Genomic DNA, 27,511 nt, shown 5'->3' with positions numbered 1-27,511 from the left:
AAAAGTATGTTTTGACATGAGCATTTACTTGAAGGGACTATTTATCAGGCAATGCGTGATACCAGTACTGAATTTCATAATCATTTTGCCTTGGAGGATCAAGTAAGAGTGACACAAAACCTTTTCTGAAAAAGAAAAAAAATTCTTGAAGATTCACATACAAGATTTTTTAACCCTATTGATGCTATTCTCTCACCGTATGCGGTAAACAATGCCAGTGCAATCACCGCATCATAAATAGTAATAACTTTTATTTTTGCCCATACAATAAATCTTATTGCCAAATAGACTCATCCAGTTTGATCAGCTGGTATTTATATTAGGGGGACAGAGACCTGAAATTTAAATTTTTGTTTTACCTGATAAAAAAGTAACCAGCCTGTTAAGATGATTCCATATATATGGGATCCTCGTTATAAGTGGTTAATTGGGGCCAGAAAAAAGCCGCTGTTAATGAAACCACTTGTAAAGGGGAATTAATTCTCATAAGAATTAATAGGAATAGGGTAAGTGTCACTCATAAAGTTTAATTTGATATCTTTTAACATTTTTATATATACCTTAGAATTTTTTTAAACATTTAATTACACATTATTTTATGAAATTATTTAAGTTTATAATTTATTTAAGGTACTTAAAGTCGTTTGGGGTCAGTGTATAGAAGCAGCACAAGCTACCAAACCACACACTCACATGCTTATTTCAGTGAAAGTGGTTCATTGAAACATGCTCACCACTTTTCTTTCAACATATAACTTCTAATTTCACGTCCATCCCATAGCTACTACGCTTCCTTTAAGCCACCACATCACCTTGCTTTTGTTTGGAACTGATGGCTACAAAAATAATCAACCAATGTCACAAAAGGCACAATGAAGTTAATAATTATAGTTCTTGGGGCACTTCAAAACAATACCTGTGGACACAGGCAACTGGTATTGAGCATGCATAGCACCGGCGAGAAGAATGAACTTTAAGAGAATGGGAGGTGGACACAAATTAGCGGAGTCTTCTTTGTGCGCGTTTACAGCTGATTCGCCAGGCAAGATGAAGGTAGCAATGTGTGTGATGGAGGGTGCAGGAGGGGGTTTTGAGAATTGCACTTAAATGGCAGGTAGCGACGTGTCCTAATATTACGTATTTAAGTAATTATTAGATGTTTTAATTGCCTGTATGTTGGCCTGGCGAGTTAATGCAAGGCATATACATACATAGGTATAAAGCTAGACGTTGCATTCTTGACTTTGATCACAAAAACTGGTTTTTAGAAAAAACGCTTATTTTTTTATTTTTTGGGCACATTCTGTATGAACGATTGTGTGTGCATTTTGTGAATTAATTACCCTGTCTTATTTCATATTTTGCTTGATTTCTAAACTGAAGATTCCTTTTACACGAACTGTTGTGAGAGGCCGGCAAGACAGGCCGCATCTCTTAGCCGGGACCTGCCTCACTGCTATCACTCGTCCCTTCTGTGAGTACGAAGGGAGTACGATTAATAATTAATATACTATATGTATACAGTGAACCCTCACTTTATGCGGTCAATTGAACCCACGGAGGAGGCCGAAACGCGTAAAGTGAACAACATAACATATGGGATTAAATGAAATAGAGACCGGCTGACCCCCAAACTCCACTTTTTCCGACACAATACCTATGTTCTAGTAAAAATAACATCTTAATTTTATGATGGTACATGCACACAATTAATATTTGAGAGAAATACAGTCGCCAAGTTAATGTCCATTCAAATAATGGACTCAACTCCCTCCCCCTCTTCTCACACTCACTGGCTCTTCCCTCTCTGAGAAATGTTTGGGGGAAACACTAGATTTTAAGGTATAGTAATAAATAATACCTCAAACTAAAGTTAGGATAATATAATTGACATTGCTGGATTCCTTGTAAGACCAGGAATATTTTGAATATAAATGTCATATATTTTGCACAAAAGATAACATATTTACTCAGAGTAAACAAAATACTTACATTAGATCTAAAATTTGTATGTCTAATGCAAGGAAGGAAGCATATTCCTTTAACACATAATATCTGACCAGTATGGGGAGGATCATCGTGTCTCCGTCAGGGGGTCGTGGAGTGGGCGTCCAGCAGGCGTCACCGATTTTTTTTTGGTGTGTGTGGGGGGGGGGGCACGGACGTATATGCAATCGGACGTTGTTCGGTCGGACGTTAACCGGCGCATGACTGAACAGTAGGAATTTTTTATGCTGTTCTCTCTGCATTACCGTGTGATCTGGGTATTTGAATTTATTCTGAAATGCACCGCTTCTTGTTAAGTGTTTTGCTTGCTGAATATCTTCCCATTTTTTATCCTCACTCACCAGTGTGATCCTGAGGGGGGCGAGGCTTGTCCTCCTGTTTTTGTCACAGCCTCCTCACATCCTGAAGGGGCTGACATTTTCAGAGCCTCTGTACAAATGCTCTCAAACTGCAACTTATCATGTCTTTTCTTTCTCTCAGCTTCCTCCAACTGGCTCTCAGGGACTCCAAACAATATTATGTTGTTCCTTCACTCAAAACATTCCCATTGTTCCTCCTCTCCCATATCAATAGGCCTGATAGTTGCCATCTCTTCAACACACTTCTGCAAAGTCTTTAGCTGCAGAAGGACCTGTTCAGATCCTGCATTATTCTCCGTCACCTTCTGTGGCCCTGCTAAAGCCTGAACATAACTCTTCTTCACTACTCCCTCCATTTTATCAGCTACTTCAGTCTTAGCAAGGATCTCTTTCCCAACTTGCTCTAGTTTGGCAACCAGCAGGGCTCCAGCTTCATCTTTTTTCCTCCCTTATGATGATCTGCAATAGCCTCGTTTACTTCGGATTTGCGGTCAAGGCAGTACAACAGCATTTTTGGTTTACCGCATTCTGTATCATCCTAAATGTTAATGTGGACAGACCCACACAATACGTCCTAGACGTCCCATTACAGTAATTGCATGTTAGCAAACGACTTGGTAACCTTGGAATTTTAACCCCTGATTCCCCACATCTATACATGTCCTGTTACAAACTATCTCCTTCCTTTTTCGTACAGTACTTACTTCTCTGGGACACGTAGTGCTTGACAGGTGTCACCGTTGTCAATCCTGGGGGAATGGGGGGTGAGGGGAGCTAGCGGGGGAAATGTCCAGACTCTGTAAGAATCTTCTTAGTCTTAAGCCCAGTTTATAATGTGATATTATTCTACTGACAGTTTAATAATAATAATAATACAGTTGTACCCCACTTAGCGGTCAATTGAACCCAGGGTCCGGGCAAGGTAATCATGAATTAGTGAACAACAGAACATATAGGATTAATTTCAATGAAAACGGCCCATTTTGACTCCACTTTTGAAGGCACATACCTATGTTGTAGTAAAAATAACATCTTAATTTTATGATGGTACATGCACTGAGTGTCTTAAGAGAAATAGAGAAATACAGTCGCCAAGTTAATGTCCATTCAAATAATGGACTCAACTCCCTCCCCCTCTCACACTACACAGCCGGCTAACAGATGGTCAGTCGGTCCCTCCCTCCCCCCCTCCACCCCCCACCAACCGTCCCAAGGAGATGTGTGGGATAACCTCAAACTAAAGTTAGGAAAATATAATTGACATTGCTGGATTCCTTGTAAGACCAGGAATATTTTGAATATAAATGTCATATATTTTGCACAAAAGATAACATAGTTACCTAGAGAAAAATTTTTATCTAAAAATTGTAAGTTTAAAGCAAAATATATGATGTTTATATTCAAAATGATCACCAAATTATAAGAATTCCAGCAATGTAAATTATATTCTGACCGGGTAATTTGTATGAATTTTATGAGCTAAAACAAATATCTTCAGTTAATAAAAAAAAAAATAATCTTCACTACACTATCTGTCAATCAAAGTACCCCACCTTGCCTCCCCCCCTCTTCCAACCCTTCCCCCCACCCCCCACCAATCCTCCTTTCCAGAGTTTTTAACATTTAGTATTAAATAATACCTCAGATTAAAGTTAGGATAATATAATTGACATTGCTGGATTCCTTGTAAGACCAGGAATATTTTGAATATAAATGTCATATATTTTGGACAAAAGATACCATAGTTACCTAGAGAAAAATTTTTATCTAAAAATTGTTAGTTTAAAGCAAAATATATGATGTTTATATTCAAAATGATCGCCAAATTATAAGAATTCCAGCAATGTAAATTATATTCTGACCGGGTAATTTGTATGAATTTTATGAGCTAAAACAAATATCTTCAGTTAATAAAAAAAAATAATAATTCTTCACAGGGTAACAGATGGTCGGTCGGTCCCTCCCTCCCCCCCACCCCCCACCAACCGTCCCAAGGAGATGTGTGGGATAACCACTAAATTTTAATAAAGAATACCTCAAACTAAAGTTAGGATAATATAATTGACATTGCTGGATTCCTTGTAAGACCAGGAATATTTTGAATATAAATGTCATATATTTTGCACAGATACCATAGTTACCTAGAGAAAAATTTTTATCTAAAAATTGTAAGTTTAAAGCAAAATATATGATGTTTATATTCAAAATGATCACCAAATTATAAGAATTCCAGCAATGTAAATTATATTCTGGCCTGGTAATTTGTATGAATTTTATGAGCTAAAACAGGCAGTCAGGCAGGGTGGCGGGTGGGGCAAATCTAAAAATAGCGTCTCGGACACTCACCGCATATATGTGGAAAAAATCCGCGTTAAGTGAAAGTTCAGCTTTGGCAACGCCAGATATGCAAACGCCATATGAAACCAAGTAGCGGGTAAAACTGTAATTATTATTACTATGATAATTGCTTTGTGCCTTTCTGTCATGGCTCAAGTATCAAGGGCATTTTAAGGCCCCATGACTTAGCAGCATTCCCAATTGTAGGCCCTGTGTCTGGTAGTGGAGGGGGGGGATGATACCACCTTCGTAATCTTTCACTTTATTTTGACAAAGAAATTTACCCCTCGCTGGGATGTCTTCCTTTATAATCACATCTATTAATTGTAATCTAAGTTAACTAAGATGTGTTAGTGATCATGCCCTTGTAGCTGACTAATATTATTTAAAAAGAATCACTTAGCTGCTTTGCCGGTCTTGACCTCACTGGCACCCTCGTTCATCCAGTGTTGCCGTCCAAGACAGTTTGACTTGTTTTCTGTTGTTTTTTCCATTTTCCTCGACAAGTTGTTGGTATCTCTATGTGCTATCACAATGTACCCTGTATCTCCCTATGAATGGAGGATCATCTGCCCAATAACGGTCCTTTTGAAAATGCAGAAAAAAAATTTGTTTATGGCGACAATAATGCCATTCAAGACAGTTTATCTTGTTTTGTATTTTTTAACTAATAGTTACTTTATGTTCTGTCTACAAAATTTACACACACAAAAGAAAAACTTTCTTTGTGGCACTTCAATTTATTTTCAGCCCCCACCACAGTCACTGTTTTCACTCTGGACTGTCTTAGCTAAAGGCACAATACTACACTTTCTGATTGGCTTTTGGATGGACAATCACAGCCATGAACGCAACTCATTTAAAATGGTCTGAATAAATTTTGTCATATGACAATGATTTTGTGGTTGTTTACCTCCTGGCCTATTTCTATGGTCAGTAGAAAGTGTTTTTCAATATATGATCACGAGCAACATTAAAAATTCTGCATCGATTTGCTTTATGGGGACCTCGTTCATATCAGCGGTTGTTTGTAAGTCAGACATACATAATCCGGGTACCTCTTGTATTGATATGTATATTAGAGAACATTAGCTAACTACTTTATTTTACAGGCAGTTGTGGGTGGAGCAGTCCAACCTGCTCAGGCTCTTTTGATATTAATGGATCTTGTGCGCAGCTTCATTCTACACCCTGATGTTACACTCTCTTCAGTGTCTCAGTATGAACAGGGCACTAAACAAACTTCTCAAGAAAACGCAATTAGTGTGAGGCTTGTCCGGGCAGTGATCCTCGGTGTGAAGCAGCTAGCAGAGGAGTGGAAGGAAAGACATTCTCACTTGCTGTCTTGGGTATGTTACTGCCTTATTGTTACAAAAGTTAAAAAAAATGTGGAAATCTCATAAAAACCATAATATAAACAATTGTGTTATCTTTAAGCCAAAATTCAAGAAATGTACAGGCAGACCCCTACTTACAAGGATTTTGTTTATAAAAATTACCAGTTACGATTCTGTGTAAAATTGTGCTTAATTCACTCTGACCTTTATTTCTTGTGAAGTCTCTCAGAAAAGGGAAGAAAATAACTTAACCAAAAGTAATAGTTTTCCAACATACATACTGTATTAAGAAATAAAAACCTAACTAAACCAAATCTAACCTAACAACCACACCTAACCTAGCCAAATCTGTAGACACAGGGATTATTGTATTGATCACAGGTTGCAGTTTTTCTAAGAATGCCAAACTTCACAAAAATGTCCACTGTTTCATCATTGTTTGAGTTGTGAACAGTATAACCTCAGATGTCCGCTATTTAACCCTCCGGAACTCTCAAGCAACTGGCATTTTTTGGGTGGGGTCATTCCCCAAAAAAGTAAAGTCTTGTCACATTTAAAAAATAAAGAAAATCAGTTTGAATTTGGTGCCGTTTCGCCCATGGTTCCATTTCTGGCCACTACAGGTGTTGCGTGTGTCCTCCATGTTGGCCAAACACACTAGGCCATTACAGTGCCCTTAACAGGGCCGGATTCAGGAGTGGGCAAAGTGGGCAGCTGCCCCACTTTGTCTTCTCATCTCTAGCTTCCTTGAGAACCGATCCATGGCAGTTGTTGTCGAGGGATCGAGTTCTCGCTCTTTCTCTACCAGTAGTGGCGTCCTACGGGGTTCTGTTCTTTCACCAACTCTCTTCCTTCTTTTTATCAATGATTTACTTCACACTACAACTAATTCTATCCATTCTTATGCTGATGATTCTACTCTTCACTCTTCCTCACATTTTCCCCTTCCTCCTAACTCTTCCTCACATTTTCCCCTTCCTCCTAACTCTCAAACTAGATCTGTTTCTAGAACTGAGATCATTACTTCTATCAATGCGGATCTGTGCAGCATCTCTGAATGGGGAGGTACAAACTTGGTTAAGTTCAATACAGTGAACCCTCACTTTACGCAGTCAATTGAATCCACGGCGGCCCGCGTAAAGTGAGAAACGCGTAAAGTGAACAACATAACATATGGGATTAATTGAAATAGAGACCGGGCCAACCCCCAAACTCCACTTTTTCCCGACACAATACGTATGTTTTAGTAAAAATAACATCTTAACTTTATGATGGTATTCACACACACATAATATAGAAGGGAACAATCAATAAGATAGTAATATACTGTAGGTTAGGTTAGAAAAAAACAAGGTTAGGGTTAACACTTACGTTAGTAGAAAAGATGGGTCGGCGTACGGGAATGGAGGCTGGTTCCGAGGCAGAGGGCAGGCTACTGGCCCTCAGGTGAGTCTTCATCGCTGTCATCCACACTTATTAGTGCCTCCCTGATAAATCCCTCAAAGTCACCATCACTGTCTCTGTCTCTATCACTGGCTTGGGCTGGCTGTGGTGGGTTGCGGGCGAAGAACTCGGTAATGCGTTGCTGACGGCTGGTGTTGATGTTGTCGTGAAACACCTTGATGTAGGGCTCCATAGTCTGCAACAGCTGGGTAGTGAAGACTTCATACCGGTTATCGTCAGAGTCGTCGGAAAGGAGGAGCTTGAGTTTCTCAACACACTCGATGGCACCCCTTACATTACTATGCGATAACTTGCGTTCTTCTTGGGATGACACACCACCTGCCTCTTCACTGACGTCATCATCATCTAGCATCTTGTCGGCAGTCACATCAGGATCCCTTGTCACCTCCAGGGTGTCGTCGTTGGTGGTCTCGGAGAAGCCTGCAGCTGTAACACTCTGCGCAGCTTCTCTGGCAAGGTCCACTGCTACTGCAACAGTCTGAACCTCACCAGTCACAAATTTACTCTGCCTCCCACCTAGAATACCTTGCAACACATGTCTCCATGCGTGACGAACTGTTACTACAGACAGCTGATCCCATGCCTCCACCAAGAAGTCCACAGCTTTCTTGACGTTGAATTTTCTCCAAAATTGTTTCACAAGTACTTCTTGCTCTGCCAACTGTTGTTCCTCATCGTCTTCACTTTTGCTATCGGTGTCACCCAGGTTACGCAACTCATCCTTGGTGTTGGTGTAGTCGTTCAGGAGCTTAGATTTCTTTGCAGAGAATGCAGCTCTCACATTACAGATCAATTCTTGGTCCATGGGCTGTATTAATGACATAGTGTTGGGAGGAAGGAAGACCACTTTTACGTTGGAGTGACGATCCAACAGTAGGGGTGAGTGTCCTGGTGCATTGTCAAGCAGCAACATAATCTTGAATGGAACATTGTGTTGCTCACAGAATTTCTTCACGTCAGGAACGAAACAGTCATCAAACCAGGAGAGGGACAGAGTAGAGAACATCCACGCCTTACGTGCGGTCAGCCAGTGGACATTTAGCTTGGTTCATGTCCATGCTCTTGTAGGCGTGCGGCTTGCGTGCTGTGTGGATCACCGATAACTTGAGCTTACAGGTATCGGAGGCATTGGTGGTAAACAGGACGGTGATGCGCTCCTTCTGCAACTTCCGGCCCCGACACTTGCTGGCATTCTTTTACTTTTACTTTTATCCTCTTCGCCACTGATCGGCTTGTTAGCCGCTTGGGCGATCGGTCACGTCTCTTTTCCTTTATATTCTTCACCAAAAGGTCGGCTCGCTAGCGCCCGGGCGATCGGTCACGTCTCTGTCACGCACTGTTGGCAGGTACTGGGCATGCACCGGCTCCTGAATGTACCTGAACCCGCTCCAGTGTTGGTCAAGTCTTCTCTTGAAAGAGCTCACACTCGGTGCCGTCACAACACTCTCTGGTAGATTGTTCCAAGAGTTTACAACCCTCACTCCGAAAAAGTTTGCCCTCACGGTTTTCCGGACTTGCGGCTTCTTCAATCTTGAGCTGTGACCCCTTGTGGGGCGAGCGTCCGCCAGCTCCAAGTAAGGACACTCAACTGAGTAGTGCCCCCTGAGATGCTTATAAACCTCAACTAGGTCCCCCCTTGCCCGTCTGTAGTATAAGCTAGGCAAGTTCAGGCGCTCCAATCTCTCAGGGTAGCTGAGGTGCCGAAGTGCAGGCACCAGTTTGGTGGCCCTCCTTTGAACATTTTCAACCAACTGACAGTCCCTAGCATATCTCGGGGACCAGATGGGGTGACAGTACTCCAGATGGGGAAGCACTTCACTCCTGAAGATCGTCACGAGGGACGGACCGTCTAGATATCTGAACGACCTTCTTATAAGACCCAATAATTTATTTGCCTGATTTACCTTCTTCTCACAATGGCCCGAGAACTTCAGCTCATTGTCAACATACACACCTAGGTCCTTCTCACACACAGTCTCAACTAGTACATTTTCTTCATCCCGTTGGGACATATGGTACGCCTCCTTACCGTTGGTATGCCCCAGGTGCATCCTCTTACACTTCGTGACATTGAATCTCAGCAGCCATTCCTTCGACCATTCCTGGAGCCCACAGAGGTCCTTCTGCAGCTCTTCACAGTCCGCTTGGTTCTTAATTTCCCGAAATAACTTGGCGTCATCGGCAAACATTTGTATGGAGGAGTGTACAACGTCAGGCATATCATTTATGAAACAAACAAACAACAGCGGGCCCAATACACTACCCTGCGGTACCCCACTTGTTACAGGTACAGATGACGATTTCGTGCCATTAATCACCACACATTGCTTGCGGTCATGTAGAAAGTCTTCTATCCACGCTAGGACATTTCCCCGAATTCCGTACCCTTCCAGTTTGATTTTCAGCCTTTCGTGGGGTACACTGTCGAAAGCCTTGGCAAAATCTAGGTAAATATTGTCGATATTACCACCCCGTTCTAGAATATGGGTCCAAATATCCAATACCTTGAGCAATTGTGTCAAGCAAGAGCGCCCCGGCATAAAACCGTGTTGGCAATCTTTTACAAGGTTGTTTCGTAGTCTAAGGTCTTGGAAGGTAGCTTTTTCCAAAAAAGACCAGATTTGTCCATGTTAAACACCTGGTCGTTGGTGTACTGTCCTTCCTCCATAATCTCACGTAAAAACTGAGGAAATTCCCTAGCCGCAACACGGTCAGCACTAGCTTCTTCACCACCAATGTTAATGTTGGTGATCTTGTTCCTCTTCTTAAATCTCTGCAACCACCCTTAGTATAACTAAAGCTGCCTCCCGAAAGTTGGGAATGCTGTACAGATGCACGCAGCTACTTCACTCCTGAGCAGTTGCTCCAAGTATATAAGGGATTGTAAGAGTGTACCATCGTACGATATGTTTTCCCATGTTGAGTGGGGGGGCTTGTCCTTGGCAGCGCCTGATGGCCAGTGCCCAGCTGACGCTGTTATAATAAAGTCTATAGAAAACATGGTCTATGACTCCAACCTCTCACATGGCGCACAGTGAGTAGGATATGTCGGGGCCCGACACGCCATTACAGCCCTGACAAGAACGCTGACATGGCCCCTACACGTCCACGATTCTCGACGCCCTCAAGGGGACGCCAGGGCTTCTCTACACCGGCCGGGAACACCACGCGCGCCCAGCAGCAGGCCATGAGTGCATTGATGGCTCAGATGGCGTCTCTAGGTGCTGGCGGTGGTCATGCTTCTATGCCGGTCATGAAGCCCTCAGCAGCTGTCGCTCCAGAGAAGTGTGAGGCAGAAATGCCAGCAGCTGCGTTTAGGACATGGAGGCGGTCCATGGAGTCATGGGTGCTGCTGAACGGGTGGCCACAGCTGGTGGCCACACTCCACATTCGCCTGAACTGCGTCCCCGCACTCCAAAGAGTGATTGACTCGAGATACCCCAGCGGTCAGTGGGAGCAGCTCTCGCCCAAAGAAGCCCTGGACGCCATCAGTGGAATGGTTCTTCAATCTTCAAACCAAGCTGTGAAATGGAACGAGTTTTTCAACAGCAAACAAGGTGAAGAGGAGCCCATGAAAAGGTATTTTCAACGATGCTTCTCAGAAGCAGTGGAGTGTGAGTTTAAATGTCCCACCTGTGATAACGACCTCTCTGAGTACATGCTATTACGTAAAGTTATGGTGGGCCTGAGTAACCCAGTGTTGAAAAGGGAAATTTTCCAGGGGTACTCTAGTTATAATAGTGTTGAAGTGCTTAGAAATAAATGCATGTTATTTGAGGCAGCAGTGAGAGATGCTGGTGTATTGTGTCGTACGTCTGGCCAGGCAGTGGTGGGAACAGTTGCGGAGGCAGTGGCGGGTGGTGATGACGTCACCGGTGAGCCTGAGGTAGCTGCCGCCCGACCTCCACACCCAAGTCGAGGACACTGTGGTAATTGCGGCGTGTCACATGCACCTGGTAAAAGTAACTGCCCTGCAAGTGGGGCTACATGTCGCAATTGCGGTAAGGTTGGTCACTTCAAAAGGTGTTGTAGGAGTAAGTCAACCCTAAGTGCTCCTGTGGATGTGTCAGGCGCTGTTACAGTGGCAACAGCCCAGCTATCCCGCCACCCCAGGTTACAAGTGTTCGTGTCCCAGGCCGGGGGCAATTCCCCCGCCACCCCTGTGCTGGCTGTAGCCGACACGGGTGCTATGGTGTGTGTGGCAGGCGCATCCCTGCTCCGGGACATCGGTTTGTGTCCGGGGCAACTTCGGGCCCGTAATGGCTTAAGGGACGTGGCGAACAAACAGCTCAAGTGTCTGGGGTCCGCCCCCTGCCGCCTCGGTGTGGACGAGGGGTCCACCGTCCAGGAGGTCTACTTCGTGCAGACAGCCAAGGCCCTCTATCTGTCATTGGAGGCCTGCAAGTGCCTCAACTTGGTGCCTGTCGACTTCCCGCTCCATAGACGTGCTGTGGCTGCCGTGGGCGATGGAGGGGAGCGGCACACTGCCGACGATCTACCTCCGAACCGTTTACCTGAGAGCAGCCGTTTCCCGCCGAGGCCAGTTGAGATACCCTTGCCTCCTTTGGAGGAGAATGTGGCCAGGCTGGAGGCATGGCTACTCACGCACTTTTCGTCTACCGCATTCAACACCAGCAGGTCCCCACTGCCAGTCATGACTGGTCCCCCTCACCGTATCCACCTGACGCCCGGCACGACCCCCTACGCCTGTCACACACCCGCTCCCGTTCCGAAACACTGGGAAGCGGAGGTGAAGGCCCAGTTGGAGGAGGACGTCAGGAGAGGCGTCATCCAGCCAGTGCCTGCTGGTGAGGCTACGGAGTGGTGCGCCAGGATGGTCGTGGTGGCCAAGAAAAACGGTCAGCCCAGGCGCACTGTGGACTTCCAACGCCTCAATGCAAGCTGTCTGAGGGAGACGCACCACACACCTGCACCATTCGACATGGTGTCTGGGGTGCCAGTGCACTCGTTCAAAACCGTCGCCGACGCCTTTTGGGGATTTCATCAAGTGGAGTTGGAGGAGGAGAGTAGACGCCTGACCACATTCATCACGCCGTGGGGACGTTTTCGATACTGCAGGACGCCCATGGGACATTGCTCAGCGTCAGATGCTTACACCAAGAGGTTTGACGACGCTATTCAGGATGTGCCCCGCAAGTACAAGTGCGTGGATGACACTCTCCTCTATGACTCCAGTGTGAAGGGGGCGTTCTGGCACACTTACGATTTTCTGGAGACCTGCGCTCGCACAGGTATCACGCTGAAACCAGAAAAGTTCTTGTTCTGCAGGAGAGAAGCTGAGTTTGTGGGTTTCCTCCTGGGGTGGGACCTGTACCAGCCCACTGCCCAACGTCTGTCAGCCATCAAGGACTTCCCCATGCCGGATCAGCCATCAATCACTGACATCAGGTCCTGGCACGGCCTGGTTAATCAGTTGGCTCCCTTCCTTGCCACTGCACCTGTGATGGAGCCCTTCCGTGAGCTCCTCAAGAAGCCAGTGGGCAAGCAGGTGTATTGGGACGACCAGCTGCGGCTCAAGTTTCGCCAGGCCCAGGACACCATCTGTCAGTTGGCCAGAGACGGCTTGGTGTACTACGACAAATCCAGGCCTACGGCAGCTGTCACTGATTGGAGCAGGGAGGGCATCGGCTTCGTCGTCCTGCAACAATACTGTGCCTGTGCCTCTCCAGAGACGCCCTTCTGCTGCAGAGGAGGGTGGCGGTTGGCTCTGTGTGGTAGCCGACATCTGAGCACGGCCGAGGCCGGTTATGCTGCAGTAGAAGGGGAGGCCCTGGCTGTGGTGTGGTGCCTGCGCAAGGCCAGGCTGTTCCTCCTTGGCTGCCCGAACCTCATTCTGGTGACGGACCACCGCCCCTTAGTTGGCTTGCTAGGGGACAGAGCCTTCACGGATGTGGCGAATCCGCGCCTGTTCAGGCTCAAGGAGAAGACCCTGCAGTACCGATTCACGGTCAAATACTTGCCAGGGAAGCGGAACTGTGCAGCTGACGCCCTATCCCGCTTCCCCTCCCTCAGGGCGGCGCCTGATGCGGAGGACATGGACCAAGAGGAGGACCTGTGCGCTGCAGTGTGTGCAGTCACAATCGCAGCACTGGATCAGGATGGGTGCATCACTATGGACGAAGACACAGTGTGCAAAGCGGCTGCGGACGACCCAGTGTACCAGATTCTAGTGTCGAGGGTGCTGGCGGGCGACTGGCACCCCCACAAGTCACAGGAGGTGGCCTGTCTGCGCCCGTACTTCTCGGTGAGGGACAGGTTGGCTGTGGTCAGGGGTTTGGTCACCTACACCTTTGACCAGGGCTGCGTGCGCCTTGTCATCCCCGACTCCCTCCGCCACCGGGTCGCCGTTAACCTGCATGTGGGGCACCAGGGCCTCGACTCAATGCTCAGGCGGGCCCGGCAGTCTGTCTATTGGCCTGGCATGGAGGGTGACCTGCAGTATCATCGGTCCCGGTGTGCTGCTTGCGAGACCCACGCCCCTTCCCAGCCTCCGGAGTCGTTGGTTCTGACCCCAGCGCCAGACTATCCCTTTCAACAAGTGGTGGCCGATTTGTTCCACCTGCAGGGCCGCACGTACCTAGCATATGCTGACCGACTGACAGGTTGGCTGGAGATCGCCCACTTCCCCAACGAGGCCACCTCTGGAAAAATCATCGCCAGTCTGCGGGCCTACTTCACGAGGTGGGGGGTACCTGAGCAGATCTCCACAGATGGAGGTACCAACCTTGCCAGCCTTGAGATGACAGATTTCCTCAAGTCATGGGGGGTCGAGGTGCGCCTCTCGTCGGCCCACTTCCCCCAGTCCAATGGCAGGGCAGAGGCTGGGGTCAAGGCTGCCAAGAGGCTCCTCAGGGATAATACTGGGCCCGGGGGTAGCCTGGACTGCGATAGGACATCCCAGGCCCTCCTCCAGTACCTGAACACGCCTCTGCGGGGGGTGAACAAGTCGCCCGCCCAGCTTGCCACCGGCCGCCAGCTCCGTGACGGCGTTCCCGTGGCCAGACAGCACTATAAGGTGGACCAGCACTGGCGGCGGGCACTTCGTATGAGGGAGGTGCGCTTGGCCGAAACACAGGATGGGGTCCTGTCGCGGAGGGAGGTATCCCGCCAGCTGGCTCCCCTAGTCGTGGGCACGCAGGTGCGTGTGCAGGACGCAGCTACCAAGCTCTGGGACAGGACAGGCATAGTGGTGGAAGCCCGCCCTCACAGGCAGTATGCCGTCAGGTTGAGTGGCAGTGGCAGGGTGTCCATCCGCAACAGACCCCACCTGCGAAACGGCTCCACACCTGTGCCTACTACTCCGGTGGTGCACCAAGCTGTGCCTCCTGGCCCCCCATCTGCTGTGCCCTCCGTACCCGCGCCCTCCTTCGCACTCACGGCCCCTCCCCAGTCGAGCGCGGCCAGGCCCAGGAGAGGCCGTAGGCCTCCGGGCTGGTTGACGGACTACGTGGTGTAGTGTATGTGATGTAAAATCAGTTTAGAGGGTTTTTTGTTGTTTTTTTCCTTTGTTTGACTGGTTTTTCCTGCATTATTGTTGTTTTTATGAATGCATTGTTTTCCTTTTGTTAGTTCAAATGTGCAATGTCATTTCCTTTTAACTTGGGGGGAGATGTAAGATTGTACCATCGTACGATATGTTTTCCCATGTTGAGATGGGGGCTTGTCTTTGGCAGCGCCTGGTTGCCAGTCACCAGCTGACGCTGTTAGAATAAAGTCTACAAAGAACGTGGTCTATGACTCCAACCTCTCACACTGTATGTTATATTTTTTTATGATAAAACATACACCATAAGAGGCTGATTATATGATAATACTGTATAATAAAGAAATAAAAACAAACTTGTGATTGTGACAACGGCGAGTCTCACACATCTAATGTCATCTCATATTTATTAGCTAATGTTACGCCTATATCATTTCTGATTAGACCACGCCATACCTATTAAAGACAATATATATATATATATATATATATATATATATATATATATATATATATATATATATATATATATATATATATATATATATATATATATATATATATATATATATATATATATATATATAGTATGTACAGTGCAGTGCAAGGGAGTTGTGGTGTGGTGAGAAGCTTGCTCAGAGTTCCTGTTGGGTGAGGAGCTTGTTGGGAGCTCCATAGCCAGACCTACGCTCATTTATATGGTTTCTCAGAATCAGAGGAGTGAGGTATGAAATGTGCGGAGCCAATCACTGCGCAGTTCGCAAGCAAGGCCTGGTTTGTTGAACTCACTGCTGATCAGGGCCGGATTCAGGAGTGGGCAAAGTGGGCAGCTGCCCAGGAGCCTCCACATATTACAATATCTTATTTATTTGTTTATTCAATTGGATTATTTTTATTTTTATTCTTTAAAATTCATGTTTATCTATTCCATTACGTAAAACTATGTTCACCAAGAAGCGTGATAGAAATTAGGCTAGCTACTCCTTGAAATTCATGAATACCTGGTTTTCCTATGAACCGTATATTTTTAATGAATGCTATTGTTTGTGTTGCTAATAATATATTTAGAATTCCACAAACATATATTGATTAAAAATTTCAAAATTTTCCCGGGGGGGGCTTACAGCACCCCCTGGAACTCCCATATGTTTAGGCTCGCTTCACTCGCCACCCCACCCTCTTGGGTAGTTATAATGAGGGGGGCCTCCACAAAGAGGCTGCCCATGGGCCTCCACAGGTCTATGTCTGGCACTGGCCCTTAACGAAGAAAAACTAGTTTTAAGTGTAATCTTAAGAAACTTTAGTCTTTAAGAAACTTAACAAGCTTGAAAAAGAGTAGTGAACTAAGTGATTACTGTACCCAATGTTTACTCAAGCTCAATAAGTAGCTGTATCTTGCTAATGTACAGCAGGATTATACACACACCACTGCAGTGTTACATTACAAGTGAGTACAGCCCTTTTATTCCTTTCATAATATATTCACTATGTCCTTTTACAATATTTACTACACTGATGTTTTTGAGTTTGTGATGCATATTTATAAGAGTAATACTCAAGCATCCAGAAATAATGATTATAAGGCACACTTATTTCCCTATGCATTCCAGATATCTGAGGTTATACTGTACGTACTGTATTAATTTTACAATTTATGAAAAAGAATAATTGCAATTTCACACACATCCATATTTCAGGGGAGGGGGAGGAAAATTGCAACTAAAACAGGCAGGGGATTCTTTTTTCTTAGGAACATATGTTAAATTTTATAATGGGAGTCTAAGTGAATCTATTTATAATTTAAAAAAAAAATATATTTCAAGATTTTCTTCTGAAAAATAGGTCTCTTTTAAGTTCGGACCTCCCTGTAAGAATTTTATACCATTTATTGCTTCTTTTTGCCACTTATGAGTTTACTAGCTATTCAGGCGGTTGGTCTATCCCAGGGGTGGGCAATTATTTTTGATGGACGGCCACTTCATGAATGGTGGCACACTTCGCGGGCCACAGGTTAACAGCGACGAGCCAGTATTGCTGCTATGTCCACCCAACTTCCAAAATTGTCTTTTCTGTAATTAATAAAAAAAAAAAATTTCTGATTGCCAAATGCAGTGGCGGGCCACAGAAATTATTTGGCGGGCTAAATGTGGCCCGCGGGCCGCACTTTGCCCACCCCTGGTCTATTCAGTGTTAGTACAGGAGGAAACTGGGGACCGGGAAACTTGTGGTGTTTGGTAGGGTCACACTAGGTAACACCCTTCTCACATGGGTCTGGTCTGAGGATCAAACCCGTGTCATGTTAGGGAGAGTTACGTGTGTTACCGCTGTACCACCAACACCTCCATTTGTTTTTGTTCTTTAAAATAATTTTCAAATTTCAATGTGAAGGTCTAATATATATGTTCAGGGTGTATTTTGTTGTATCAGCGCTCAGAATTAAACCAATTAGAGCAGTTTTTTATGTTTAAAATAGAAATTCGAAACATAAAATTCCATTTCATAGCAAAAGGGGAGTACTGTGTAAGGTACCACTACCAGTACTTTGCTTGGCAGAACCTGTTTTGGCTAGGAGGGGTTGAGGTGTTATATAAGCAAGGTACACTATCCTGTCAGGTAAGTGAAGATCACTAGTGAGTAGCTCCTTACCCATCAAACTGGAATTAATTTCAAAGAATTTTTTTGTTAGGTGACATTCAGCTCTCTTTCAGGCTAGATTTGTTTTGTTTTTGTCAGGACATAATTTTACTGCTTAAAAAAAATGGTACAGTATGGTATTATTTGAATAAAAATAGACATTTAATAGTTTAACTACTGTAAGTTGTAGTAACTGATGGCATCTACTTTGAACAGGCAGAAAATGAGACACCACCTGTAACAGTACGTCTTGGCCTCTTAGTTTCACCTGGTTGGTGGCTTACAAGACTCCGCCAGACTGTGTGTACCCGTGCCCATTGGCTCCTTCGTGGTTCCCTGGTCTATGCCACACCTGCTACTGTTAAGCCTATTGAACGACCTCCCCAGGTACAGTATAGCACAGATTCATGTACAGTTATCTATCCCAATAAGTAAGGAAAGTTAAACCTTCCACAAGAGCACCACAGCTGCAGTGATATATGAATGAATATATGATATACAGTATATAATTATTTATGTATGCAATATCAAAAACACTGAATTTGGGTATTTCACAGCTAATGAGATATTGTTAAATAGAATAGCTATCTCAGGGTAATTTATTTGTGGTTTTATACAGACATATAAGCCTGAATCCTGAGTGGATACCAACAGACAATTTAGATATTTTTTTTTATTGCACTCCCAAATTGTTACCAGTTACAATTATTAACATCATGTTAATCTTCCTGTCTAGTGTAAAACAAAATAATTTGAAATCATTTTCCTATTTGTTTGAAGCATAATGGGCCTCTTCACATAGTGAAATCATCAAATAATTTTCAAGAGTAATCCTACCACTGTAAACTTCTGAACTATCAGTACTGAGTGTCTGCTTTATGGATTTTTAACACTGAATGCCAGTATGGGGTTTCCATTCCTTGGATAATTAAATGGGTGTGAAGGTTTGTCCCCAACTCTGAAGAGTTTACAAATTAATTTGAAAAAGCTGTTTGGACCCCTCCTTTTTCTTAGGCAAGTAGGGGAGGGGGCAGTTATGGAAAGGGGGCAGTGGGTACACTTAGTAAAGCACATGAAGAAATCAACCAAACTATCATGGTTCTTGAATGTCAGAAAGAGATACCAAAAATATTGTACAGTATACAAAAGTGCAGAAGGCCTGTCTGGTTTGGCCAAAATTCCAGGTTAGACAGGGTTCTGTATTGTCTATAATAATAATAATAATCATAAAAGTTGGTGTTTTGTTTCTCAAAAGTGTCAGTTTTTCTAAAAAATTCACTAGTGCTCGAAACACTACAAAGTCAAATACTTGAGAATAAAAATAAATAGCTACTGTACTACAATAAAAATCACAAAGTGACAGTGCGACTTCTGTCATTCATATACCCTTACAGTTTTAACAATTTATGGACCCAGTAATTCTCCATCACCATGCCTTGTTCACAAAGTTGCAAGTAATCTAATAAACTTACTTGAGTACTGTACTCAAGTAACATTTGTAGTATATTTACTTATTTATAAAAAGAACCCTCACTTTACGCGGTTAATGTAACCCGGAGGGTCCCGCGTAAAGTGAGAAACGCGTAAAGTGAATAACATAACATATGGGATTAATTGAAATGGAGTCCGGGCCGATCCCCAAACTCCACTTTTTGACAACACACAACTATGTTGTAGTAAAAATATTATCTTAACTTTATTATGGTATGCACACACAATTAATAATTAAGAGAAATATCAATAATATTAGGTTTTTAACACTTACATTAGTAGAAAAATGGCTGGGCACACAGGGATGGGCGGTTGGTTCCGAGGCAGAGGGCAGATTATTGGCCCTCACCTGTGTCACTTGTATCAATTGTATCACTATCCACCACAGAGGCTTACAGGGCCTCTTTGTCAAACTCCCCAAAGTCCATATAAGTCCATATCCTCACCATAATTATCACTATCACTGACTTGGGCCGGCTGTGGTGGGTGGCGGGTGAAGAACTGGTAATGTTTTGATGACTGGGCGACCTTGTGCGCACCATGTTCGCGCAGCTTACACAACATGGTGGATGGCGGGAGGTTTGGATCCAAAAATGGCGCGGCTCGCCAGCCGCTCTCCGCGTAAAGGGGTACACGCACCGCGGAATGTGAGCATCCTGGGTTCCGGCAGGGCACCGCGTAAACGTGGAAACGCCGAATGCGGACCGCTGTAGTGAGGGTTAACTGTACTCAAGTACATGCCCAAAACAAAGAGTTTTAATGTCTGTGGCAAACTAATAATATATTTTTCAATTGATTAATTAATTATAACTACTGTATAGTAAAAGAGTTGTGTGGGTGGAATTGTGAATGGTACAGTGTGGGTGTGGGGAGACACCACGCGGTCACATACCTAGAGGTCTTGTGAAGTGAGGTGACTTCAGGTTAGGTCAAGTGGCAATAACCATGACAGCAGACATTCCCTTTGATCTTCTTGTGTCCATTAGCACCTTGACCATCCACCTCACCTAGTTTACCCACTTATCCCTCCCTCCCTCCCCCATTGAATCCCATCTCTTCTCTCCGACCTTTCCTTCAGACATTAGACATCAGAATTCAATGATACGAAGTTAAGGAATTTGCACCTTATATTCACTATACGAGCGATATTGTTCGATGATAAGAAAAGTGAGTACAGTGACCACTGGGGTAAGTTATACTACAGACTTTTTCCTAAGAGAAAGCCATTATTTTGAGCAACATATTACTGTACACATTTTGTACTCAAATGTACTACACTAAAGGACTAAAATTTTACATCTTGTGCAAACTATATGACATTTCATAAAATAAAAACTTTTATGCCTAAAACCACCTTCACCCTGGCTAGGAGGATGGGGAAGCAGGAGGTGAGGTGTTGACAGTGGGTGGGAGAGTTACCAAGTGCATATTTATCAGTCATATAGAGGGAGTTTAAGTCTTTCGCTAAAAAATATCACTGAATTGACTTGGCAGAATATAACTTACATTGCTGGAATTCTTGTAAGATAATGATTAATTTGAGTACAAACATCCCTTAGTTTGCACTACATGTAAAAGTTTAGTAATTAACTTGGTACATATGAGTACAAGTTTGCCCTTAAGACAATTATTTCTTTTACTTTTTTCACTATGTATTTAGGATGGTGTGTGCATGTAAATGAGTAAATATAAATGAAGCAAGTTACATATATCTACCAGAAAATACTAAGTTAAAACAACCATAACATCTCACAGTTGCCCAGTAGCCTGCCTGGTGGTTGCTGGGGATGAGTCTAACTTGGCTACAGTGTTGCTCAGTTTACCCAGCTGAATAGGTGGAACAAGCAGTGACGTGTTGTGTGACGTCTCTCATGACATAGATGTGCAGAGACGTGTTTGTGAGCGACACAGCCAGGCCACGCACCTTCCCTAACTCCCTACCATCCTTCCTCAGCCAGGCCACACACCCTCCCCTACCATCATCCCCAGCCAGGCCACCACACCTCCCCACCTTCCAACCATCCTTCCCCAGCCAGACCACGACCCCTCCCCCCCACCATCATCCCCCAGCCAGGCCACGCACCCTCCCTCACCTTCCAACCATCCTTCCCCAGCCAGACCACGCACCCTCCCCCCACCTCCCCCCCCACTCACCCTCCCCCCCCAGCTTGCCACACCCCTCCCCCACCTCCCACCACCATCCTTCCCCCAGCCAGGCCACGCACCCTCCCCACCATCCTCCCCAGCCAGGCCACGCACCTCCCACCATCCTCCCCAGCCAGGCCATGCACCCTCCCCACCATCCTTCCCCACAGGCCATGCACCCCTCCCTACCATCCTCCCCAGCCAGGCCAACACCCTCCCCCTACCTCACCATCCTTCCCCCAGCCAAGCCACGCACCCCCCCCACCTCCCCACATCCTCCCCCAGCAGCCACACACCCCCTCCCCACCCACCATCCTCCCCACCAGGCCACCGCACCCTCCCCACCTTCCTACCATCCTTCCCCAGCCAGGCCATAACCTCCCCACCATCCTCCCCCACAGCCACACACCTCCCCACTCCCCCATCCTCCCCAGCCAGGCCACTAACCCTCCCCACCATCCTCCCTGCGCCACGACCCTCCTGCACCATCCTCCCCAGCCAGGCCACAGACCTCCCCCACCATCCTTCCCCAGCCAGGCTCACACCCCTCCCCACTCCTCCCTACTGTCCTCCCCCAGCCAGGCCCACACCCTCCCCCACCATCCTTCCCCCCCAGCCAGGCCACACACCCCTCCCCCACCATCCTCCCCCCAGCCAGGCCACACACACCCCTCCCCACGTCCCGCCCACCCCCCCCAGCCAGGCCACGCACCCCTCCCCCACCATCCTTCCCCCAGCCAGCCACACACCCTCCCCACCATCCTCCCCAGCCAGGCCACACACCTCCCCATCTCCCCACCATCCTTCCCCAGCCAGGCTGCACCTCCCCTCACCATCCTCTCCCCAGCCAGGCCACGCACCCCCACCATCCTCCCCCAGCCAGGCCACACACCCCTCCCCCACTCCCACCATCCTCCCCCCAGCCAGGCCACGCACCTCCCCTACCATCCTCCCCCCAGCCCTGCACCCTCCCACTCCCTACCATCCCTCCCCCTGACACACACCCTCCCCACCATCCTCCCCCAGCCAGGCCACACACCCTCCCACCATCTTCTCCCCAGCCAGGCCACGCACCCTCCCACCTTCCTACCATCCTCCCCAGCTGCCACGCACCTCCCCTACCTCCTGCCATCCATCCCCAGTCTAGGCTGCGCACCCTCCCTACTATCCTCCCCAGCTGCCACGCACCTCCCCACTCCTACCATCCTCCCCCCAGCCAGGCCATGCACCCTCCCACCATCTCCCCAGCCAGGCCACACACCCTCCCCACTCCCCACCATTCCCCCCAGCCAGGCCACGCACCCCCCCTACCATCCTCCCCCCAGCCAGCCACGCACCCTTCCCCACTCCCCACCCATCCTTCCCCAGCCAGGCCATGCACCCTCCCCCACCATCCTCCCCCCAGCCAGGCCACGCACCCTCCCCCACTCCCCCCACCATCCTCCCCAGCCAGGCCATGCAACCCTCCCCTACCATCCTCCCCCAGCCAGGCCACGCACCCTCCCCACCTCCCCACCATCCTCCCCCAGCCGTCATGCAACCCCTCCCCACCTCCCACCATCCTCCCCAGCCATGCACCTCCCCACCTCCCTACCCATCCTCCCCCCAGCCAGGCCACGCACCCCCTCCCCCACCTCCCCACCACCTCCCCCAGCAGCCACATGCACCCTCCCCCACCTCCCCACCATCCCCCCCCAGCCAGCCACACACCCCCTCCCCCACATCCCCATCCCCCAGCCAGGCCATGCACCCTCCCCCACCATCCTCCCCAGCTGCTTCATGCACCCTCCCCTCCTCTCCCTACCATCCTTCCCCCAGCCAGGCTATGCACCCTCCCATCCTCCCTCCCCATCATCCTCCCCCCAGCTGGAAAGACCCTCCCCATCTCACCATCTTCCCCAGCCAGCTACACCCTCCCCATACCCTCCCCACCATCCTCCCCCACATGCACCTCCTCCCACCATCCCACTAATAGCAATCGAACGTTGTTCTGCTGGATTTAACTGTGCAGACTGTGTGTGTGTGTGTGTGTGTGTGTGTATATATATATATATATATATATATGAATCCCAATTTTTAATTGGTTCCAGCCTCACTGAAATGATGATGATGGCACAGTGGAAGAAGCCCCATGGTGCCATTCACCATAAAATTTAGCCTTGTAATCCAAGATTATCTTTTAAACCAACACTGCACTGCATTATATAGTCAATATGTAAATACATTTCAAATGACCAATAATTTGCTTAAATACAGAAAAAGTGTTTAGCTGAAGAGAGTCTCAAGCAAAGATGTTACTCCAGCAAAAACAGAGAGAGACCAACGCCTGTTTGTTGTGTTAAGAGGCTGGATGTCACAAGATTAAACTGCAATACTTTACCTTCAATTATGTTCAATAATCGAAAATGACAAAAATTGAATATTAAACTTTTAAAATTATTGAATAGTATAAACTCTTGATATTACTAAAATAGTATAATTTAAGCCCAGAACCGACTAATGGCCAAGGACCGATACCAAAGCTGCCGCCTCGTCAGTGCAAGCAAAACATGTTGAGGTTCAGAAATTAACCAATTTTGTTCAAGTAACTTGAAGATCCTGTTATTATATATATATATATATATATATATATATATATATATATATATATATATATATATATATATATATATATATATATATATATATTTTTTTTTTTTTTTTTTTTCATTAGTCCAGGACTAGAACTCCCGACCTTATGCTTAGACCAGGATTTCAACACACCATGCAATGACACTAAAGCAACCTAAACTTTGTTATATTTCACACAGCCTGTTCATTGTGCTTATGGTGCCATGAACTCCAATTGCATTACCTTGCCACTTATGTGGTCGGATAGCATTTCCACCGAATCCAGCATGCCCAGACGTCATTCACTTTATCTTCACAACCTGCACAGTTTCATTAGTAGGCCTCCTCTTGATCAGAAGTTGTAACCTCATCAAGGTCACCACCATGCAGTGGCACCAGGCACTCCACCACCAACACTGTCTCCCAGCACCCAAGGCATTCCTTGCTCACATTTCTTAAACGATAACAGACCAACCGGACCAAGACTCACCAGTGATGTGCAGACATGGAGTTCTCCGTCGTTTGACAAATCCCATATGCATTACTAGCCTTTAAGATCCAGCACATGGCATCACAGGCAAATTTTGACATGATTTACCAGGCAATAAAGAGTGGTCAAATGCACATTTGAATGAAAAGGCTCTATCCCTTGACCCACCTCACAGATCTACATAATGATATATCGAAAGATATTGACCCTCACAAGATATTTAAAGAGCAAGTCAAGATTATGTCACAACAATGAAAGACCTGAGAATGAGCTGTTCAGATGGTCTCGACTGGTGCTCTTAAAATTACAAAACTCCACACAGAATACAACATCCAACAACATTTCTATAGCACTTCTTTAATACGTCAATAGAATGATCAGCCATTGTGATAGATCATTACTATACAACAAGTGAGTGCAGCATGAAAAAGCAAATTGATATTTGGGAATTAGATTTTATCTTGAACACAAGATAGAAAATGCTTCTTCAACTTGACAAACTCAAGTATGTCCCAGTCTGGATTACGGGTACTGTACAGGCAAGGAAACCCCAAACCAGAAAGATCGAACACCCTAGAAAAGGAAAACACATATGCACTAAGATGATTCCGGAACTATGTTATCTCACCTTATCAAATTGACTGGTGGGCCTTAGAACCAACAGCCTTCAGGATGAGGCAGGCAGATCTCATGATGCATTCAAAATCCTGAAAGGGATGGAAAACAGAACCCGGGACATTTTTGGTATGTCACTACTACCAACTCGAGAGGAAATAACTACACCTTTCAAGTTATCATGCAGCACAATTACAGTATAAGAAAATACTTTCACACAGAGGTGGCACTCAAACAGGAAATCAAGAACAGTACCATAAAAATAGCCCCAGACAAAATTAACAAGAAAACTGAGGATCCCACACACTACTGGCTCTTCACTCACACACCAACAACAAATAATTTAACATCTTGCACTCTTAATACAACATAGATGGGACGTCACAATCATTAAACAAGTGTATATTGATGGTGAAACTTGTTATGGATGTTGATGGGCAACTGTTGTTCCCATGACTGTGATAGAAAACTGCCCCATTATTCTTCTCACTTAACACCGTTGTTCCACCACTCTATGTATGTTATTAAATATACTTAGCAAAATTAAAAGCAATGATAAAAGTTACCAATTTTAGTAGAACAACTAACGAAAAGTTAACATGAACAGCATCTATCTCACAATATACTGATACCATACCAAGAGGCATGGCAGACACTTATTCTCACAACAGCTCACCACAAAACCTTTTATACTATTCAATTTCTTTCCTCTTTCCCCCCCAATTTATCCAACATCTTCCTTCCATGTTACCTCCTTTCTGTATGTCTCTTCTCATCCCCACTCACAACCAGAACTTCACTTTGTCCCTTCCCTTTTCTCTTCCTTGTTTCTATGCTTTTTACTTTATTCTCATCACTTTATCACTCACTCCTCCTCTCTCTTTGTCCTCACCCCATCTCCATCCATACTTCACCCCCCCTGCCTCTCACTCTCCTTCCTCCCCCAGTGGGAGCCGCCTTGGATTTGGTGGGGAGGGGGCCAGAGTCTTGATGATCTGGCTCAAGCAGCACCAGAGGGGAGAAGGGTTTCCCAAACTGTAGCTCACGGGAGGTCCAGACAAATGGTTTCTATCCCTGTTGTCGATTTGCTTTGGCAGACTGGCTGCATCGTTCCCAGACCAGACCACCAGGTCTGAGCCTCCCAGGTTTGCCGTAAAGCGTCCCATAATGGGAGACAGGTCCTGGAGGGAGGAGTAACGCCACACCCTGCAGCTTGCAACACACCCTTGGTTCCCTTATTCCAGCTAGATGGGTGGTTTAGCTTGGGCCCTGATCAAGTCAGACCTATAGTCCTGTCTTGGACACCTGGTATACTCCATGCACATTTTCCCCACCAGGGTCCCATTTCTGCATTGACTCCTTTGCCCCTTGTGGTGGGGAATAAAGAATTTAGGCTTTTTTTTTTTTTGCAAAGAAAACCCAATAACTGGCTAGATATCTGACGATCTTGTACCATCCATGACGTTCTCCTGATCATCAAATTGTCATCTGCTACATTGCAGTTCTGTCAGATTGGCCTGGGTCACGACAAATACCCAAGAAGAGCCAGATCGTCCATCATGTTCTTGGCACCTCCATAGATGTTTCTATCGCAAGATCTTACCAGGTGTGTTCATGATAGATTTTGCTGTCATCTGCAGGTTCTGTAATCGAACGGCCTTTGAATTTGACCTGGACATTTGATGTTCAGCAGGTCAATAAAGACCTAGGGAAAGAACCAACATATCCACTCACCAGGATGGTAGCCTCCCAGTGGAGTTCTTCCCCTGAGGAGAGTGCTCACTGCACTCTGCCCATGCACCTAGGTGTCCAGTCTCCCTATACTCTGCATACCACCTTTAACCAGTGTCATATTCAAAGAGCTGCTCTGATACTCAGAGGACAGTTTTGAGGAGCTCCCAAGACTGTGTTGAGAGGGGTTGTTGAAATGGCACTTTTAACCCTACACTATTTCTGTTACAGCATTGATTTGACTGTTTTGAAATTTTAAACTTATCTCGCTGTCTGATCTCTACAGAAACCACACATCTAAACCCTAGACGAGTGCTCCATTGGTTGGGATGTATGTCAATGACTTTTGTGGGTTACGTCCTTCATGTTAATTGTAAGGCCCATGAGGTAAGAAATGTCCAGGTCCAGTCTGCTGTTGCCACTGCAGTGAGGCACACTTTTATGATTGTGACCGTTTCTGGAACTGAGATACCAAGATCTGCACGAGAGATAGCGGAGCTTTGCTGAAGCCAGAATGCAACATATCTCAAGTCATGGGACACCTATACGTTCTATCCTGATAAGGCTTGGCAAACTGTTGCTGGGACACTGCCCAAGAATCATAACACCTGTGTTGACCCAGCCCCCACCCAACTCTGTGCCACTCACTCAGTCTCAACTTTGTAGTGGCTGGAGGTCTATATGAATGAGGCAGGCATATCTGATATTCCTCATCTTCCTTCACCAGCCATCCTGGTACTAAGAATTTCAGCAGACGATCTTGAGAATCACAATTGAACGAAGATGA

The 27,511-nt window shown here is 45.9% G+C and overlaps 1 protein-coding gene across 1 annotated transcript in view; it reads left to right on the top strand.

Moving 5' to 3' along the window:
• LOC121869635 overlaps positions 1 to 27,511 on the top strand; it is a 416,339-nt gene that overhangs the window by 355,941 nt on the left and 32,887 nt on the right. Inside the window, exons 55-56 of the mRNA XM_042371146.1 lie at positions 5,816 to 6,052; positions 17,859 to 18,029. Of these exons, the coding sequence (XP_042227080.1) occupies positions 5,816 to 6,052; positions 17,859 to 18,029 (408 nt within the window). The remainder of the gene's footprint in view (positions 1 to 5,815; positions 6,053 to 17,858; positions 18,030 to 27,511) is intronic.

The sequence above is a fragment of the Homarus americanus genome, unplaced genomic scaffold (assembly GCF_018991925.1).
Source record: "Homarus americanus isolate GMGI-L3 unplaced genomic scaffold, GMGI_Hamer_2.0 scaffold32583, whole genome shotgun sequence".
Classification (NCBI taxonomy): domain Eukaryota; kingdom Metazoa; phylum Arthropoda; class Malacostraca; order Decapoda; family Nephropidae; genus Homarus; species Homarus americanus.
This window is presented reverse-complemented; position numbering and strand designations above follow the sequence as displayed.